This window comes from Arvicola amphibius, chromosome 17 (genome assembly GCF_903992535.2).
Source record: "Arvicola amphibius chromosome 17, mArvAmp1.2, whole genome shotgun sequence".
In the NCBI taxonomy this organism is placed as follows: domain Eukaryota; kingdom Metazoa; phylum Chordata; class Mammalia; order Rodentia; family Cricetidae; genus Arvicola; species Arvicola amphibius.
The window spans coordinates 1,487,127-1,499,906 of record NC_052063.2 but is presented as its reverse complement, the minus strand read 5'-3'; the positions used below and the strand labels follow the sequence as shown (position 1 = coordinate 1,499,906).

The window sequence follows — 12,780 nt, the reverse complement described above, 5'->3', positions numbered from 1 at the left end:
GTTTCTTAGATGTATGTGCACCAGCACACCACTGAGAGGTTTCTTAGATGTATGTGCACCAGCACACCACTGAGAGGTTTCTTGAAGCTTTTATGGAAAGGTGCACCTAGCTGCCCTGACCTTTAACCTCAAGCAGTGAATGTGAACAAAATGAAGTTAGTGAGATGCAAAAGGTAACAAGCTTTGGAATCTGTGCTAAAATGCCCGCCTCCCAAGGCGCAAAAGTGGATAGAGCTCTACAGTACCCCACTGTGGTTTTTTCACAATGGCAAAGATGTCAGGTGAAAAATAGCCATGTCTGTTAAAGTTTCTACAAGGCTAAGTGGCTGAACTGTGTTACTACAGAGAGTGACCATGTTGTAGGCCATAAACAAATTACCTTGGGCAATTTTCAGTCTCTTTGAAAGTCAGTGTTGCCTGCCTACAACCACCAAAACTTTTAAAATGTGTTGACAGACCACCAGCTCCTATCGACCCAAAAGCCAAGCATGTCCCCAGCTAGACTCTGAAACTTCTAACAACTGTGAAATTTCCTGTGGTCCCCAGCGGTGCTTGTTAAATTCCTTGATTTATGATTTTATTTGTTCTGTAACTAATAAAATCTCGTGTAATTACTTTCGTAGTAAAACATGGTATTGGGGCAACTTGAATCTGTGCTCCAAGGCCATATTACTCACACTTGGCTGCAGAATAAACTCTTTTCTTCCCTTTGAGGTGAAAACTATTTTTTAATGACAGATGCAATTTTTAAAGCTCCCCATCATTTTATAATCATAACAGGAAAACCAAGAATACATGAGCTTCCATTATTGTTGACAGAAGTTTCTGTCCCGCTCGGTCCTACAGTCATTAAGTCCCAAAGAATCACACAGAAGTCTACATTAATTATAAACTGGTTGGGCTATTAGCTCAAGCTTCTTATTGACTCTTAGAACTTACATCAGCCCATAATTGCTGTCTATGGTAGCCACGTGGCTTGGTACCTTTTTCGACAAGGCAGTCACATCTTGCTATCTTGTTACCTCTATGGCTGGGTCACGACTGCAGACTGTGCTTTCCTCTTCCTAGAATTCTCCTGTTCTCATTGCCCCACCTCTACTTCCTGCTTGGTTGTCACACCTATACTTCCTTCCGGGCTACTGGCCAATCAGCATTTTATTAAAAATAATACAAGAGACAGGATAAATGACCACTGTCCCATAACACAATATTTTTCTTTTTTCTTTCTTTCTTGGAGTTAGATTTCTCTTTGTAGCCCAGGACAGCCTCAAAATCTCAGCACTCCTGTCTCAGGTTCTCAGACGCTGGGTCTATATGCAGTCTCACTCCTCTGTGACGGAACATCAGGGTGGTTAACTGACACGGCCTGTGACTCCTGGGCAAATAAATCTGTCTGAATTCAGATATCCCGGGCTCGCTCTTACTATAAATTTATAGAAATTAATCACCCAATCTCTCTTCCTCTCTTTCACCCTCCCCCTCTCTCTTGCTGTCCACTCTCTCTCTCTCTAAACAGCTTTATTCACTTTCACGTGGAACCCACCTTTAGAAGAAATAGTGGCCACAGAGGTTTCTCCTATCAGTGCCTTCTCTCGCTTTAGTACCTAGTGCCCAGAGTCAAGTGATGCCTCAAAACACTAAACAGAAATCCCAGAAATGAGTAATTCATGGGTTTTTAGTTTTATTGAACTATATTGCTAAAATTACTCAGTTTTATTATTGTTAATAACCTCTTAAGATATATGCGCATGTGTGTGTGTGTGTGTGTGTGTGTGTTTATATATTCAGTGGTGTTTTGGGGGCACCTGGAAGCATCTTGGAAAGTATCCCTGTAGATAAGGGAACAAGCGTATTATTTATTCATCCATTCATTTAGTTAGTTATTATTTTGGTTTTTGGAGACAAGGTTTCTCTGTGTTGTCCTAGAACTTACTCTGTAGATCAGACTGGGTTCAAATTCAGAGATCCACCTGCCTCTGCCTCCTGAGTGTAGGGATTAAAGGAGTGTGCCATCATGCCTGGCTATTATTTTCAGGAGTAAAACTCCTGGTGCGTATTCGTGTGTGTGTGTGTGTGTGTGTGTGTGTGTGTCTACTGTGGGGGTGGTTCTGAGCATTAAATAAGGCAAGGGCTCCACTACTAACTAAGCAACTTGTCCTGCTAAGCAACTGAGGTAATGATGTGATTGCCCATCAAACACCAATTTTACAGTTCAATAAAATAATAATTCTGATACTTATATTCATTTATTCCAAGTTGAACAATTTCCTGTATCTTACTTCCTCATGTTCAATACAATTAGATCTTTTTCTGTCTCCCTTGTTTATGTTCAATAGAAAAAGAAAAATGTAGGGGGAAAAGGCAAGAATAAAATTCTAAAGTCAGTGACAATGATAAATGTGAAGGGATCATGCTTTGTTATCAAAGATTAACAACTCAAAGCAGGTTTTCATCTGTGCTATAGAAGAGTCATACAAGCTAGACCAGGTAGCACAGGCTTGAAATTGCAGCTCCTTGGAAGGCTGAGGCAGAAGGATTCAAAGTTCAAGGCAAACCTCGGCAACTTAGTGAGCTCCTATCTCAGAAAATTAAAGAGCGGGCTGGAATGTAGCTCAGCCATACAGCACATGTGTAGCCTGTGTGAGGCTCTGATTTCAATCCCTAATGCTGCCTGCAGACCTCTTGTCCGTACCTCCAAAGAAAAGTACCAGGAAGAGGAATCATTACTCAAAGAAAGAGGAAAAGCAAAGATTAATCAGATAAATAAAAACAAACACTATTCAAAGCCAAAAGTACTCAATAAAATAAGGAACAAGTTAAGAACGATTTGTAAGCCACAGTCCACACCAACAACCCACTGCTTGCTTCTGTATGGCTTGTAAGATAAAAACCATTTTTGTATTTTTCAAGGGTAAAACATAAAACTCTACTTCCGGTTTACAAAGCCTAAAATATTCACTATGTAAACACTTTAGGAAAAAGTTATCATTTTTGAACATTTTGTGCAATTATAACAGGATCACCAAAGACTGGGAAATCCATAATTTATAGAAATTTTGCTTACAATCCAGTGATGTGGGATTCCTGTCCATATGCTGTGAATATGTTTTATTACCACTGGTTAATAAAGAAGCTGCTTTGGGCTTATTGCAGCACAGAATAGAGCTAGGTGAGAATTCCAAGCAGAGATAGAGGAGAAAATAAGGTGGAGTCAGAGAGAAGCCAGGTAGCTGCCAAAGGAGACAGACACCAGAGCTTACCCAGTAAGCCACAACCTGGTGGCGATACACAGAGTAATAGAAATGGGTTGATTTAAGATGTAAGAGCTAGCTAGGAATAAGCTAGAGTCATTGGCCAAGCAGTGTTACAATTAATAGTTTCTGTGTGATTATTTTGTGGTGTGGGACAATGATCTGTATTCTGTCAAATATATTTTAAATAAATGCTAATTGGCCAGTAGCCAGGCAGGAAGTATAGGCAGGACAACCAGACAAGAAGTAGAGGTGGGTCAATGAGAACAGGAGAATTCTGGGAAGAAGGAAGCCCATTCCTCTGCAGTCCTGTCTTAGCCACAAAAATATGGTACTGAGCCACGTGGCTAACATAGACAAGAATAATAAGTTATAAGAGTTAATAAGAAGTCTGAGCTAATGGGCCAATCAATTTATAACTAATGTAGACCTCTGTGTGATTTCTTTGGGACATAACGACTGTGGGAACTGGGCAGGACAAAAACCCCGACAGTAATTTTGGGTCTGGGCAGCAAGGAAACAAACAAACAGCCTCAGCCAATAGTCCACACCCCCGCCTAGCATGTTTCCTCACTTCCTTTAGGTCTACATTTTCACACTCTGCTTTATTTTTCCTCTATTACACACCCCCTCACACACATTCTGTCCTCTACAAGAATGGAAGCTCCTCACAGCAGAGACTATGGTTGAATTCACTGCAAAGCCCCTAGGAAAAGAGCCTTCCATGAATAGGAAGAAGAGGGAATTGGTTTTTGATTAAATGAAACTATAGCTTATCTTCAGGAAGGTACAATCTGTTAAATGGAAGAGAGAAACGAACACATATTACACCTGATATGGTCTGAATGTTCTATCCCCACAAATTCTCATGATGAAACCTAATCTTCAATGTGATGGTATTATGGGGCAATCTAGGAGAGTTTTACCCTCATTGGTGTGATTAATCCTATCATCAGGCCTGTGAGAACCTTTTCATTTCTGTCACAATGTAAGAACATATAGAACATGCCATCTATAAAGTAAACTCTAGTACTGAGAAATGCATGTCTTTTATTTGTAAATTACCCACTGTAACGTGTTCTGTTATAGTAACCCAAACCAGATGATACCAAATGTTCATTAACAAAACCAGTACATCTAAGAATGTATAAGAAGCAACGCCAAACACAGTGTGGAGTTCATAAGAGTACGTCACCCTAGACCAGAAAAAGCGACGTTTGGGCTCCATCTTGGAGAGAGAAGCAGTACAGTTCAATGGCTGTGCAGAGGTGTGCAGCCGTAACTTCCCAGGATGTTTTGATCACCTCTGTGCCATGGCTACACCGTCTAAATGTCCCAGTTTCCCCAGAACTAAGTCATCACTTAACTGCCCTCTGTCCCTGTGTATTCGCCCACTGTGGATACTTCATATAAGCACAGCCGTATAATATATGAAATTTTATGACTAGCTTCTTTCACCTAGCACGCTTTCATGGTTCACCTACACATTTTACAGCATTTATCAATAGTTTCTTCCTTAACGGCCAAGTAACTAGTACAAGGATACACCACATTACGAAGTCCAGTGATCAGCTGACGGACATTTGGGTTGCTGTCATCTTCTGACAATGGAAGAAGCCCCTTCTGTTCTGCTCAACCACACAGCCAACCTGCCAGCACATTCTGTGTGAGCCATTTTCCTCGCATCTGCATAAGTTCAGTCTCCTAAGAGGTCTTCTCGCTCCTTGTCCCTCGCTGGGGGTTAGTGCACAGCCCGATGCAGTGTGCACTAATGAGTCAGACTACACCACTTCTCTGCTCCTAATCCACTCCACTCTGAGCAAACTCGCAGACCTCACAACTGCGAATCCAGCTCTATTCATTTGGCCCTTATTACAGCTCCAACCTCGTTACCCTGCTTCCCCCACTCCTTTTGCTCCAGTCCTTCTGACTGGCTGTTCCCTCCAAAGGTCAAGTGCACCTCACCCCTTTCCTGAAATGTTCTCACTTAGACAGCTACAATCCCATCACTTGTTTCAAACCTGCTGTCACGTTCTCTGCAATTTGTACACCAACTGACAGTTTTCCCCATGGTTCTGAGGACTGAACCTCACACATCCTAGGCGAGTACTCTTCCAGTGAGCTCTATGCCCAGCTACCTACCAGTATTTTAGATTGTGGCTCCATCTCTACTCCTGTTTACCTCGTCTCTTTGCAGCACGTCTCATCACCTAAAGGACTATATATATTTTTTTCTTTCTTCCACACATGCTTGAAGAGCGCTGACTTCATCCATATCTGTCTCTCCCATTCAAAGCTATCAAGACATCTGCCAAGCCCTTCAGCCGCACAATCATCTATCCTGTTTTTGCAGGAACATCTCCTAAAAAGTCCTGAGGGGTTTCTTCCAGTGTAGATTCCCTAGAAGGATTATATTTTACCTCGAAAGAAAAAACTGTGCTTAATCTTGTCAACCACAAGGAGTTGAGAGAGCGCGCGCGCAGAGCAAAGAGAACTCAGGTAATCCTTTCCCTTGCTTTTCCTCCTCTAACCTCAAGGGGGAAGAGAGCTGGATTTGGAACTGGCTATAATAAATGAATGGCTTTTCTCCGCATTATGAGTTACCTAGACACACACGTCAACAGTAAAGATTACAACCCTTTCATGGGCAAAAGGAATCGAGGCCTGGGAGTGTTTCATTTCCCGATGACTTATAGTTCACAAATCAGACACATAACTTACCGATGGCGTTCCAGGTCGAGAGTTCTATTTAATATGAAGTCTCTACCATTTAGCAATGACCACATCTACGATTCTTAAACGACGTAAGCAATTCGGTCTCTGGACTGAAAAACCAAATCTCAGATCTGCTAGTAACTAACTCATCAAGCCCCGATTCGTGTACACCGCGATCAGTGTCCCCAGCGCTCTTGGACTCACCGCCACCTGTTGATGCCCACGTTGGAAGAGCCGGCGAACCAGGGGTCGAGGATGTAGACGCAGCGGATGGTGTCGGCGCCCTGGATGCACTCCTTCAGGGCGGGGTTGTCGTGGAGCCGAAGTCCCTTTCGGAACCAGTGCACGGCGTTCACCCCCATGCCTGGGGTGGGGGGCGCGGAGGGTCACCCCGACTTCTTCTACCGAGAGCTTCAAGGGAGGGAAGCCCGGTTCATAACCGACACCTGCGCTTCCAGGAGAACCTCCGCACACGAGGAGCGGGGAAGGGACGGCAGAGGGGGGACGGGAGGAGGCGGCGCCCAGGCCGGGCGCGGAGGCGGCGAGCGCGCAGCTGGCAGATGAATGGAGGCTGCCGAGGCGCTGTGGTCCACGGGCGACGTCCTTCAGGAGCCCGCGCCCGCGTCCGGCGTCCGGAGGACACGCATACCTTCCAGGGCCTGCGACCCCCGGAGCGCAAGCGAGCGCGCGGGGCTCGAGCCGCCACGACGGCCCGAGCTGGCCGCAGCCGCCCCGGGAGGCTCGTCACGGAGACCTCGCCCAAGCGAGGCGGCCCGCGGGGGAGACGGTGGCTCGCCCCGAGCGGCCTCCTACCGACCGACCGACACGCCCGTGCGCCCCCGGAGTGGGCAGGCAGCTCGGATCGCGGCCGGCGGGCGCTGCGAGGCCGGCTCGCTGGACGTTTCGCTCAGCCCGGCCCGGTCACCGGTCCCGAGGCTGCCCGGGTGACTCCGCCGCGTCAGCGGCCTCCGCCCCGCCCCCGGCTCCTCATTGGCCGGCACGCGCCCCACGTGACCACCGGCACCTCACGTTTCTGAAGTGTGTTTACTACGCCGGCCCGGGACCCCGGCGTGGCGGCGGTGCCGGGCGCTTCTGGACCAGCTGAGGCCGCTGGGCGCTCCGGACCTCAGTGCTCGCCGGAGAGCCGGGCTCGCCGCCCCGGCGGGTGTCCTCCACCCTCAGGATGAGCGCCCGGGATGCAGGCCTCGGGGGAGGGGCAGGAGGCGTGGGCCCCGCTCCACGGGGGGCGGGGAGCGGCTCCCATTGGCTGAGGCTCGCCGAGACCCGGATGAGCACGGGGCTGCGGGGAGCTCGCGAGCGCGCGCTCCGCTAGGCGCGGGAGCGCGGGCTCCCTGGCAGTGTGATCGAAGGGACCGGGGCACGGGAGCGCGCCCAGGGTTCTTCCCCAGCCCAGCGGTGTGCGGGAGGTCTGGGGCCAGTGCGGTGTACCCCGAGAGTTCCGGCAGAGCTGGGTGAGTCGTACGTACAGTAGGAGAACCAACGCAGTCCGGCGTGAACCGGAGTCCCCTGCTCGGGAAGGAGAGGACGCCACCCCCTTTTAGCCTTTTCTTCTGTTTGGCGCGGGCACTTTTGCACAAGCTCCGGACAAGACTGGTCCAGTACCAGCTAATTCAGCACTTCCCGGCGTTTCATAATACTGTCGGTACATCGTCAGTTTATCAACCCTAATCTATTACACGAGGTGTATTTAGAGGATATCGATTAGTTTTTTTTGTCAACTGGAGTTAATCTGGGAAAAGGAACCTCAACTGGGAAAGGCCACCATCAGGTTGCCCGTCGAGAAGTCTGTTGGCATTTTCTTGATTAATAACTGATGTGGGAGGACCCAGCCAGTGTGGGTAGTGCCACTGCTAGGCAGGTGGTCCTAGACAGGTTGTGTAAGAAAGCAGGCTGAGAAAACCCAGGGGAAGCAACCCAGTAAACAGCTCTCCCCATGGCCTCTGTTTCAGCTCTGTCCCCAGGTTTCTGCTTTGAATCCCTGCCCTGACTTCTCTCCATGAAGGATTATTAACTGTAAACTTCCTGCCCAAGTTGTTTCCGGTCATGGTGTTTTATCCAAACAATTAAAATCTAACTAGAACACAGGGCTACGTATGCACCTTTGCCAGACTTTCCAACAATAGACTACATGTCATGCTGGGTCTCATGTAGCACTGGTTTATTTTGAACCCGCTATGGAATTGAGAATGACTTTGATTCTCATGTCCCCATCCCTGAGTCCTATATTATTCATGAGATTATATATATATATATATATATATATATATATATATATATATATAATATAGAGTATATATATTATATATAGAGTATATATACATATACTCTATATATATAGTCTCCATCTATCTATTGAGAGGATATTGTTAAGTTGCTTACGGTGGCCTTTTACTTTGTAGGCCAGGAATATCTTTACACACCCCGCTTCAGCTTCAGAAGTACAACTTCAGGCATCTGTGCCACTAGGGCCAGCATAGGGATTGCTTATTGAATGAAGCAGGAGTGTTCAAAGGAGATAAGGAAACAGCTAAGTCAAGCAACAAAACCCCAGCCCTCCTGGAGTTTGCAATTTGTTTCTTACTCTTTATTGTGCTGGATTTTCTTTTGACAGAGGAATGCTTCTTGGGATCTATAGTTCACTGCAATCATCTTTGATCTACCTAAAGTATGTATCTCATCATACCTGTTTGGATCCAAATAAAATGCTCCCGAATTTGTGAAAACACTCTTTACCTCTACTACAAATATAGCACCTCCCTGAGTCCTCCAATCCTGTGTCTGATACATCACTTGACACACTGTTACTAAGACTCACAAAGCATTTTATTACAATACCTAATATTACCTCAATAACAATACTTAACCAATATAGTAAATGTGTTTCTGCTTCCCTCCAAAGTGTAACTTCTCAAGGACAGGGTCTCTGAGTCCAGCTTGTCTTTGTGGGCCATCAATGTCGAGTACAAAGCTTGGCATGTGTTAATTAAGTGTTAATTGAACAAATGAATGAAGAATTGCTGGGCATCATGTTTGGCAAAGTTAAAAGGAGGAAGAAAATAGTGCTAGTTACAGGTTGAATTGTGTCTACTTCAAATTCTTACAAAACCCCCTTACCTGTGAAAATGACTACATTTGGAAACAAGGTGTTTAAGTACAACCTATTCAAGATGAGGTCATCTCTAAGGTGTACTCTAATCCAACATGATAAGTGTCCTCAAATAAAGGATAAATTTGAACATAGAGACAGACATGCGTATAGAGAGAATGCCATGCTAAGATGGAAATTATGGTTGGCCACAAACCGAGGAATGAGCAGGAACCAGCAAAGCCTTGGAACAGATCCTTCCTTACTGACTACAGAGACCACATGACCCTCCCGATGCTTGCTTTTGAACTCTGACCTCTGGAAGTGACACAATAAATTCCCTAGCTGTGAGCTACCTAGAGTGTAGTACTTTATAATGGCAGCTTTAACAAATGATACTAGGAAACTAACTTCAGTGCTTTAGGGAGCCAATGTCTAAATATTCCTCTCTACCTCTGCTTCTGTTGACACAGTAGTTGGGCTTCATTTTTTAGTTTCTGCAGAAGATTTGAAACTATGTACATAAAAACCATAGAGAAGTAAGCAAATTGTTCATTTCTGCAAAAAGGAGTAAACTTTTTTTGTGGCCACTGCTAGGGACCTTCCGAGCCTCTCATTGCCCATACAGAAGACCTGATAACAGGGCTGTGCCTTCTTCACTGGGACACTGTTGTGTCCTAGGACCTATTTTTGTACCTTTAAATGATACAGTGTTTTGTGTTTGGCTTTGAACAACCTGAAAGGAAGCAGATTGTATCTAAAGACATAAAAGCTGTTTTCAAGAATCCAAATGAAGTGGTGGGAAGTGAAGAGAAAATTGATCCATGTAGAGTTGACTTCTGTTTATGGATTGTTCATTCAATAAAGATGAATTTTTTTAACAGTGTGTGGGTGTTTGTGTAACTTTATCATTGAAGTATTAATCTGTTATAAAAATACATCAGCAGTGCATTTCTCAAATACAAAAGGGTTTTAATGGCACATCAACCATGACTTTATTATATTTGGATTGGGCAATGGAGATTGCCATTTAATAATAGCCATGACTTATTGAGCAAGTGCTATATTCTATATACAGTATATTAGTAATCTTGTGATACTTTTTTCTCTGTAGCATTTTTATGGGTGTTAGGGGGTTATGCTGTGGCATCATGGAGAAGGTAGTTTTTAACTTCTTCACACTGCAAACCATTTCTAGGTCTTGGCAGTAACTTTTCTGTATTTGATGCAGTCAGTGGATGGCCAAGTTGCGTGTTCCAGGGCATTTCCAAACCACCCTGCAGGTCCAGTAGGTGTTCTAAGATACTATGGGTGTGGGGACAGCCTGGGCAGGGGCTGGACTTTCCAAAGTGGTGGACAGGACCGAGAGCCTCTTGGTAGCTGCATGGGCACCCTGTGTCTGTGGATTAGTGGCAGGACATGTTGGGTGTGATCTTTATAATGCTATTGGGATATAGTTAAGTCTACTAGGGCAAGATAGTTTTCTTTCTTTTTCTTTTTTTTTCTTTTGGTTTATCGAGATAGGGTTTCTCTGTAGCTTTGGAGCCTGTCCTAGAACTAGCTCTTGTAGACCAGGCTAGCCTCGAACTCACAGAGATCTGCCTGACTCTGGCCTCCCAAGTTCTGAGATTTAAAGGTGTGTATCACAGCCACCCAGCAGGGTAAGATAATTCTTACTGATAAGAAACTAAAACTCTCCCGGTGGTGCTGGCACATGCCTTTAATCCCAGCACTTGGGAGGCAGAGGCAGGTGAATCTCTGTGAGTTCGAGGCCAGCCTGGTCTACAGAGCAAGTTCCAGGACAGGCCCAAGAACTACAGAGAAACCCTGTCTTGAAAAACCAAAACAAAACAAAAAAAAACCCTAAAATTCCAGGACATAAGTAATAAAATTGGATGAAAATCCCAACCTGTTTCTAAATCCAAGCTCTTTCCTTGGTTTACAACTCATCACTGGCCCTTGTTCTTTTAGAGTGAATTTTAGATACAGGCATAGTCAAGAACTGACTGTGGTTTTATGCAGCTGGGAGGCTGAGTCGGGAAGATCAGTCTGAGTTCAGGACTAGCTAGCCAAGGCTACTTAGTGAGGCCCTGTTTCAAATAAAACAAAACCACACACACACACACACACAGAGAGAGAGAGAGAGAGAGAGAGAGAGAGAGAGAGAGAGAGAGAGAGAGAGAGAGAGAGAGAGAGAGAGAGAGAACAGAATTACTGGTTAAATTCTTCCTGGGTTCAGCATCATGATAGTAGCAGGAAGAAAATAGGACCAAGAGGAAGAGACTGCCTCAGTCTCTTGCCATTAACTTCATCAGGACTGCTATGATTTGGGTGTGGTTTGTACATTGAGGACACATGTGTGAGAAGCTTGGTCTTCAGTGTGGTGATGTAAAATGCTAACCCATCTCTCCAGCCCTGCAATAAACTCTTCTAGAGACTCTGCTAATACATTTAACGCTGAGTTTACTTCACACATCAGTTATTAATTATTGCATCTCAGCTCCAAATTCACATTTCATTGCCTCTAGATAGTAGAACAAAACCTTATAAGGACATCTCCTTTGCTTCTGGCATTATGTTATGAATTGCCAGTAGAACACAGGATGGAAAGTTGAGACACCATCTCTTCTGAGATCTGCATGATTTTGTTTTCTTTTTTCTGACCCCTACTCTGTGGTTGGCAGCAGCTCTTAGAGAGTGGACATGAAATGAGCCAGTTTTTTTTAATCAGGTTTCAGTAGCAGCCTGGTTGGTGGCTTTCCACTGAGTCTCACAGACAACCTGACATTGGTTATCCCATCTCAGCCTAAGTGCATTTTAGGAAAGCATTTCTTGTGATCACTGCCAGCAATGACTTTCTGCCTACCAGCCTCTGAGTGAGTTCTGGCTAATTTCCTTTTCCAGTGTCTGTCGTGGCCACACTTGGGGGTGACATTCATTGGCATCCAGCCTCAATGGTTTTGTACATTCCAGGGTAGGGGCATGTGGGTTAGAAATGTTAGGTAGAATAAAGAAAGATACAAAATACAGAGACAGTACCTGAATACTGAATCTGTCCACGTTTATTTCTTAAGATCTTTAAATACCCCAATCCAAAGACAGGGAAGAAAGCCAAAGACATCTTTTTATCATGATACAGGAACAAAGTGGTTACCCTCTAAATACCAAAAACACCAAGTAACCACACCCTAGGTCAAGATATCTTTGCTAGTAGCCACACCTTAAGTCAAATCTCCTGTCAATAACCCGAAGACACAAGAACAGGTTTAAACTCTCTGACCTTTAGTTGAGGAGGAATGGATCCACTTCTGTGGGCTTCCACGAGTGTCTGTAGCCAAACATTCTCTAGTGAGGTGTAAATCCTACCCTTGGGGAAGATCCCTGGCTTCACTAAATGTGTCCTTAGTACTCAGGCACAGGTTTGGGTGTTTTTGGAGTTCTACCTATGTTAGTCAATTGCTTATTATAACTCATAGTTCCTCTTACTAAATATTGTTGGAGGAGGGCGCTGCTTGTTGGTTCCCCAGACACTTAGTCTCGAAATAATCACACAGAAACTGTATTAATTAAATCACTGCTTGGCTCATTAGCTCCAGCTTTTTATTGGCTAACTCTTACATATTAATTTAACCCATTTCTATTAATCTGTATATCACCACGAGGTCGTGGCCTACCGGCAGTTTCAAGGCATCAATCTCCCGCAGCCCA

The 12,780-nt window shown here is 44.9% G+C and overlaps 1 protein-coding gene across 1 annotated transcript in view; it reads right to left on the bottom strand.

Moving 5' to 3' along the window:
• Positions 1 to 6,929, bottom strand: part of Cry1 (cryptochrome circadian regulator 1) — a 49,808-nt gene extending 42,879 nt beyond the window's left edge. The window contains exon 1 of the mRNA XM_038314736.1: positions 6,171 to 6,929. Within this exon, the coding sequence (XP_038170664.1) occupies positions 6,171 to 6,328 (158 nt within the window). The 5' untranslated portion in view covers positions 6,329 to 6,929. The remainder of the gene's footprint in view (positions 1 to 6,170) is intronic.
• Between the last annotated feature and the right edge of the window lie 5,851 nt (positions 6,930 to 12,780).